Source organism: Dreissena polymorpha, chromosome 8, assembly GCF_020536995.1.
Source record: "Dreissena polymorpha isolate Duluth1 chromosome 8, UMN_Dpol_1.0, whole genome shotgun sequence".
In the NCBI taxonomy this organism is placed as follows: domain Eukaryota; kingdom Metazoa; phylum Mollusca; class Bivalvia; order Myida; family Dreissenidae; genus Dreissena; species Dreissena polymorpha.
In genome coordinates this window covers 95,879,463-95,887,903 of record NC_068362.1, presented here as the reverse complement: position 1 = coordinate 95,887,903, position 8,441 = coordinate 95,879,463, and the positions used below count along the sequence as shown (strand labels likewise).

The 8,441-nt window shown below is 33.2% G+C and overlaps 1 protein-coding gene across 1 annotated transcript; it reads left to right on the top strand.

Moving 5' to 3' along the window:
* Positions 1 to 2,597: 2,597 nt before the first annotated feature.
* Positions 2,598 to 5,523, top strand: LOC127842713 (G-protein coupled receptor dmsr-1-like). The gene has a single exon (XM_052372394.1). It carries the CDS (start codon positions 2,600 to 2,602, stop codon positions 3,788 to 3,790), a length of 1,191 nt encoding a protein of 396 aa, XP_052228354.1. The 5' UTR covers positions 2,598 to 2,599; the 3' UTR covers positions 3,791 to 5,523.
* Positions 5,524 to 8,441: the final 2,918 nt, after the last annotated feature.

Sequence of the window (8,441 nt, the reverse complement as noted above, 5' to 3'; positions counted from 1 at the left end):
TGGGGTCATATATGACAGAGTATGCAAAATCACGTACAGTGCAAAAGAGACAAACGCCAGAACGGACCTAAACCTCACAAGGAAGCTAGCGGAAATTTAGTTAAGAGTAAAAATAAATGCTAACCTCAAGACGGTGCACCAAGGTTCAGTAGGACTTCACCTCAATTTGTATACAACCTATGAATAACCGCTTCGTCGACTCTGGACGGTGTCCTGGAACAAGCTTCGTACACTCATCCACTACAAAATGGGGGGAGGCTTAAACAGTAAGAAGATCACTTAAGTAGATTTTCTCAGATGTATACACGATCATACATGAAAATGATAAGACAGACATAATGACAGAGCTTGGTGTTTAAGAATACCAACTCGAGAACAGATACATTTTGAAAACATTAAAAGTAGCATTACTCACATGTTTAGATTCTAACAGCCGATGAAAGCTGCAATCATCTGTCAAGACTAGATCAGGTGATCATCTTTCAACTTAATACAGGGCACGGTAGACTTTACCACCAAACGCAAAGAGATTCCTTTGCGTACCGTTTCCAAAGTATACGTGTTGGAAAGCATACCAAACGGCTTAATACAGCATCCATGAATACAACGACGCCAACCAACGAATGAAAATGTATTGTCGGAATCCGTTCGCCTGCATGAGTAGCCGAACGCGCAGGTGGAGGCTTCACAAAAGACAAACCGTTTAATCGCTCAGATTATTTATTAAAATGACTTTTTGTCGATAATAAAACAAAACGGCAGCAAGAAGGCGGTAATGATTCTTTTATATGTCTGTAAATAAAATGTGTTAAAAATCTATAAAAAAAATTATTATATGTACGATGTATGCATACGCATGTATAAAGATATTGTTTCTTTACAACATGTTTCAAATCTTTCTTCAAGGGAATGTTTTAGTTTCCTTTCTGATAAACTCTTTTAAACAAATATTTCTGATCATCAATGTCATCCAAGGACATGGCAATATATACCACCGAATTATCCACGTGTTGTAATAAATACAGAACACCACTCGAGAAATCGAACTTTGCACCAAAAGCAGATTAAAATAATAATGGTTAACACATCTTACCTAGCGAAGTTTGCATTTTGCCTGCATACAATATATATATGTTATTGTATGCAAATCGTTGTAACTGGAAAGAGTTCCACAAAACAGACATATCTCAAAATAATGTATTCTTACAATTTTGCAAAAGGACACCATTTAGCCAATATTTGTGTCAAATGTTTTATGACTGCCCTAAGCTTTCGTTTGAAACGTAGGCCAATACAATTTTGAAACGAAAATAAATGCTATGTATAGGTACCTTCTGTCATGTATTATTCCTATTAAAATGATTTCCGTATCAAATTATTTTATTTGGCATGAATTGTTTAATATAGTACGTGCATACGTTTTAAATCAGCTACATATGTGAGACGTTAATTATTGTCAAAGAACGCACATTATGCTCATTGCTTTGAAATATGACGTAACAATTGTTATAACAATTATAAAACTTTAAAGGCAATTTAGAACAGATTGCACAGTTTAATATGTATTAAATCAGCGGCGAAAGTAATGTGTTATATTTAAATCATTTTAACAAACGCAACTGTGATGTATTGTTTCATTTTTTTTCAAATTACATAAACACAAATCGATTGCTGACTAAACAAATGGACACAAATAAAATAATTGCATTACATAATAATGAAATGACATAAGGATTCAACTGATATTCCGCGATGACATGCATACGACATTTGTATCTGGAGAGACCATAATAAACCTCTTCTTACTGGAAAAAATTGACTTGATTCTAACAGACAGTTTTACCTGAAAGACGCAAACGCAAATAACTTATACTGCATAACTAAATTTGAAAAAAAAACTTAAATGTGTTTTGAAAAATATAAACATAGTTTATCGTTCTTTACAACGTGTCTTTAAAAATGGTGTTACACCAATATTCTATAGTTTTATGTATTGACTGATTAGGTGTCTGTGCTGGCTTGAAATATGATCCTTTTCTTTGTTTCAGTTCTCAGTTCTAACGACAATTAGACACGGATGCGTTCCAGAGTGACACGTTTTCTCCATCGATAAAGATAGTTCAGCAACGAGAGAAACCGCGTAAGATAAAACCGGCGTTTTGTTGTAATAACGGTCAGCATCTCTATTGAAGATCAATATAATCACAACCATCCAAGCTGGTGTTCTGTTGACGGACAACCATTACTGAAATGGACAGATAGAGCGATTGTTGATTAGGTGAAGGATTTCTGCTGTAATTATCATATATGTATACGACTGATGACGTTTAATTCGTGTACCGACTGCTCTTGCTTTATCCTACCGGACCGTGTAAATAATATTGATAAAGGCTATAAGGCGTGATGGTATTCATGGTATTCAAGAGAGATTAAAAATAGTGAACGGACGTAACTGGGTATAAGATGGATGGCGTAAGTGTTACGTCTTCGTTTTTGGTTAGAATCTGCGAGTAACATTTTTGTCGAATATTGAAATTAAGCGGTTACGCTGACAAAGTTCATTCTTGTATTTATTAGAAAGTCAGCTTAGCCAACGACGATGTCGCAATTAGATTCTTGTGCGAACTCTACACATATCACCGCACTGGACATGTCAACACCAAAATACATAGATGTGGCGACCTACAACCGTCTTCAAGATTTTAAGTTAAATTACGCGCATGTTCACGGGTATCTCAGCACAGCTGTGTGCGTGGTTGGTATTTTAGCGAACATCGCTAATGTTGTGGTGCTCAATAAAAAGCACATGCGAACGTCTACAAACATAATTTTGATGTGGCTGGCCGTTGCGGATCTGTGTACGATGGCTGAGTACGTTACGTTTGCACTTCAATTTTACGTTTTCAAAGAGGATGGAATGCCGTCAATATTTCACACTAGGACGTATGGATGGATGTGTTATCTGCTGTTTCACGCAAATTTCAGTTTAAGTATGCATTCTATATCAATCTGGCTCACGATAATGCTTGCCACGTTTCGGTTTATTTACATTTTCCTATATTCACGAGCAAATAAGTATTGCAGTACAAGGCACGCGAAAATGGTAATCTTTATAATATACATCAGTGCTGTGTTATTGTGTATACCAAACTATATTTCTAATTACTGGGAACTCACTAATGTTACAAACACCGTAACTGGAGAAAACGAGACCGTGTTTACGTTTTCTCAACGTAAATACGGGCTTTATATACACATATTCGATATGAATTACTGGATTCAGTCAATGTTAATCAAGCTTGTCCCATGTGTGCTTCTGACAATTCTAACAATAATGCTGATTCTAGGTCTACGGAAGGCGCATCATAACCACGTTCAGCTTAAATCACAAGGAATGCGTAATGATGATGTAGAGAAGCATCACGAACACTACCGCACGACGGGCATGCTCTTGGCAGTTGTAATTCTATTTTTGATAGTTGAGCTGCCCCAAGGAATAATGACGTTGCTGATGATCTTCATGCCGGAGCTGTATAATGAAGTGTATAATCCTCTTGGGGATATCTTTGATATTGTTGCATTGTTGAATAACGCTGTCAATTTTGTTTTGTATTGTTCGATGTCAAAGCAATTTAGAGATACGTTCATCGTAACGTTTTGTAAATGTTTTACTTTAGACGAAGAAAGGGAAAAGTGGAGAAATAACACTTTGATCACACAACGCAATGGAGCCTCCATGCGACGGCTTTCCAAGCAGCAGGTTAACGGATCGCTCGGTCAAATGGTTTAGTATGGCAATTGGATATTTAATTGGTAATCGTGAAGAAAATGAATTACACTATATCAATAGCTGCTACGAAATTTCCATTCACATAATGGAGAACTGTATTATCGGATTCAAATGTCAGATAAATACATATTAATACATGACGATGCATATATGTGCACTTGGTCACACGATAAGTTCAGCATAATAGCAAATGCTAATACGATATCAAATTGAACATACATATAAACGGCATCTTGAAAATAACTGTCCTCATATATTAGTATGCACATTTTTGTTCGGCCTCTTCAGCATAACGTTTATTATAGAAACTTTTTAAATGTTCCAACTCTGATATCGAAACACAGATATTATCTGTGTATGCACTTATGTATAAAACATAATAAACGTTTGATTTAGGCCGATACAACATGTGTTAATTTTTTGTACATTTATATGCATGTTCTTTGGTCTTAATTTGGGGTTTAAAATGTATTTGCAATGTATGTACCAAACTCACTTTGTTGAATTGTTGAATTCATGTTGACATCATATTTTAACAACATTTATATTGTTTGTGTCTAATTGATAAATTATCACTATTTTTTAGTGAGTGAAAATAACAATGTACATATATAAGTTAATGTTTGTACATTTAATTTGATTTGCACTATTTCATGATAAGTGTTACTTTAGTTCGATAAAACATAGCACAAAATAACGTATTGAGTTTGTTTCATTTACAAATCAAAAATACTATTGTCACCTTTCAATAATCGTCGTTTCAGTGTTTACAATCATGCCAATTCTATGTATGTGAATTATATTTCGACATAGTAATAATTCTATCCTTATGTAGTTGATGTGCTGCTTCTGGTTGAAATGATGCCCAGTTTGTTCATGTTAAATGTACGAGGTTATGAAATTATGAAAATCATTGAATCTATCCGTTCCTTTTTGTCAATATTCGAACAATCATCATCATTATCTCTGAATGTAATTGTGTTTTTTTCAATTTGAACAATAATGGTAATTTAGTCGTTAAAATGGCATATCCACTTCATTTTCCAATTAAAAAGACACGAATTGATAATACAAACATGATTATATAGTAACAACTAGTAATTTATGATTATTTTTTAAGTTTAGCACTAAGCAAATAATCGATAGACGTTGTCAGTGGGAAACGAACACGCGCCAAACATCGTGCATTTTGAAGAGATTATCCATTAGTGATAGTGGGCATGCGAATAGAGGTTATTCATGAACATAACATTTAAATCATCATTAATACTTCTACTTATTTTCTATCTTCCGCGACTAACATTTCTTTAATATAAAAATTAACAAAGTATGTACTGAACAGCAAATAGAATATAACAAAACGTTTGTGAGGTACTCTAAATATTTACACTTTTTAATTATGCTTTAAAACTGAAATCAATGAGTATGCATTTTAAAATACATGATACCTGGATTGGAGTCAGAAACTTTATTTCTAGTGTCAAGTTCATATACAGTGCACGCAATGTTATACATTATAGCTTTTATATTGAGTTTATGTGAATAGCATATAAATGGAACAACCGTTTTTGTTAAAGCAGCAATTGTTTATGTGAAACTGAACAATCATACGATATTTCCGTTTAACCATATGTATCTATGTCGTTTTCATGTATAAACATTGTATTTGAAATTACTTGCATATATTGTGCTGTGTTCGATTTGTACAGATACAGTGAATCCGAAAATGTGTCGTCTTAATGGTATATTGTAGAAACTTAGCAATAAAAGTAATAAAATTAACGTATTTGCCAGTTTTATAATAAATCGATTGTATTGTTTACATGCATTAAATTTCACACGTACACAAGAACTAACGCAATCGCAACTTAGATCGCCTCCTTGGTAAAATTCACATGAATAATTGTACCGCATTACAAAATCAAACGTATATACCCATTGTACGCGAAGCATAGTAGCAACAACGTCATATACAACATAATTGAATCGATATATTTAACCGAAATGAGTGTGTTACTCTACATAACTGCACGTATTCGTGCATTTTACTGATCATTTGATGAAAACTGGCGAAAATTAATATGTGTCTTCATATTCCGGGTGAAACATGCTACGAATAAAATATGTTTCGATATATTTGATTCATCGTTTTCATTTATTTCTGAACGTCTCTAACTTTCTTTTGTAGTAAATGTAAAGCATAACATATTCCAAAAACAACGCGTGGCAGTTATGTTGGGTTATCTCTTTCTCCCCGGAAACGCATGAAATGAATGTGCATGAATGATTGATAAGATGTACAAAGCTCTATCAAACATGATTGTTTAGAAAAACGTAAAAGACAGCACACTTTTCCAAAGTCAATGCAACACGTTGCAAACACGTAAATGATATGAGACTTTCTTTAAAATGCATGTTCACACAATGTGTTACATTTGCTAAATCTTCTTGAGTACGACTATCATTGTAAACAAGATTTAGTAACTAAAACCCATTTATGACTTCCACAAAAGATACTCTTATATAGTAATACACATTTCGTAAATGGCGAGGTGATGATGCGCTTATGAACATGGGTCATTTGCTTACAAATCATGCATTATATATTCCCAATTCGCGTTAATTTCTACATGGGACGTTCTCTCTGAAAAGGGTTGTTTAATGCATGTGCGTAAAGTGTCGTCCCAGATTAGCCTTTGAAGTCCGCACAGGCTAATCAGGAACGACACTTTCCGCATAAACAAGAGTTTTGCTTAGAAGAGACTTTCTTGAAACGAAAAATATCATAAAAGCGGAAAGTATCATCCCTGTTTAGCCTGTGCGGACTACACAGGCTTCTCTGGGACGACACTTTTACGCACATGCATTAATATATATATATTTATATATATACGTTGCGTAATAAGTAGAAGCAAATTTGCCATGTACTTATCACTATAAAGTAAAGTGCTAGATAGTTCCTGACCAAAATGATAAATCGTATGATGGTATGATTCCTTACTTTTTACTGTGAAATAACCTACTGTAAGATAGTGACTACTAAAGTTAAATTAATTTTCATCCGTACATACAATATGTTTACATGAACAAACAGTTTCGTAATAGATTCAAAGGTTCATTAATCTTAAGAAAATAAGTAAGTTTACCAAGTTTATATCAAGATTATGTCAGTGAACATTTTTAATATAAACAAGTCTGAGCGGCAATAATAATGTATAAACGCAAGTATCAATATTATTTTTTAAGAACACGTAAATACTTCAAAGTAATACATAAAAAGTGCTTTACCCATTCATGTACCGAATACAAGTGCGATACACTTAGACGAGTTCACATTAAACATACAACATATCGTTTGCAGAATATGGAAAATGGAAGTGTGACAATATTTATGAGTTTATGTTATGTTTATATCTGTACATGATTCTCCGTCCTGCAATCGTTGATTTAATTGATGGAAATAAATAATAAAGAATCCGAAACTTTTAATGTAAGTAGAGTAAGTTAAGTAAGAATCTCACATCGTAATGAACGGTTAAATATATTCTTCAGCTCGATTCTATTTCTTTAATATGTCTAAAGAATATAACATCAAACGCATCATTGAAGCCACAAGAAAAGCTTTCAACAGAAAATATAGTCATAGTTATAATTTACTGAGTGAGGTACGATTTTTTGCAATCAAATATGCAAATACATGTCTTGCATTTATCCGTGAGCATCACAATAGATATCGATTAAAAGTGAAATAATTGTGGTAATACACAAATATACTAAAAGCACGTTCAATAGTATATAATATATTGTTCAAATGTAGATATAAAATAAACACAACATATTGGGATGCAAACTGTTTCGACAGAAATGAAAACTTGATGTGTAACAGGAACATGCGCATGTGTTAAATTTCGTATTACCACATCGTCGTTTAAAATGTACTATATGTAGTCGATAAAAGTGTTTTACCAGCACTATTAGATTGTACATTAGTTGGTTAAATCGTCCTGGTTTTTTAACATCATGTGACTGAAAAATAATTACTCTTAAACCGTGAAAACATCATTTGGAAAAAGCATTTACATCCGCAATGCTATGTTTCCATGCGAAAATCGAACAGCATGGGAATTGGATTTTCGCATGTGACAGGCTTTCGTTGATATATTTCATTCTTGGACAATCTCGTCTAATTACCATTGCAATGGCAGGGTCCGAAAGAACAATATTGACGTTTACACGACCAAACAACAAACGAAATCCGATAACACGATTTATAATTTTCCATTATATATAATATTGGGAACAAGATAGTAATTGTTGACTAATTCGATGGGTATATGTGTGTGAGAGTGTGTGTTTTGTTGGTTTTTTTTAGAGCCATGCAGTTATATTTGTGTGTTGATGTCACGTTATTTAACAGAAGGAATTTGTTTTCAAATTAACGTGAACATGTTGTTTCCTATTGTTATATTTATTTGCAGATTATCTAGTAATATTTAGTTGATGTATAAGTACTGTAAAGAAGTCATTCGTATAATAATATATTTGGTCATGTTTCGAGTAGACTCATTAACTTATAAAAAGGTATTATTTATGAATATTTATAAATATTAATCTTTGTTGCAGGTTCATGTTTATTAAATTGCTATTCGAA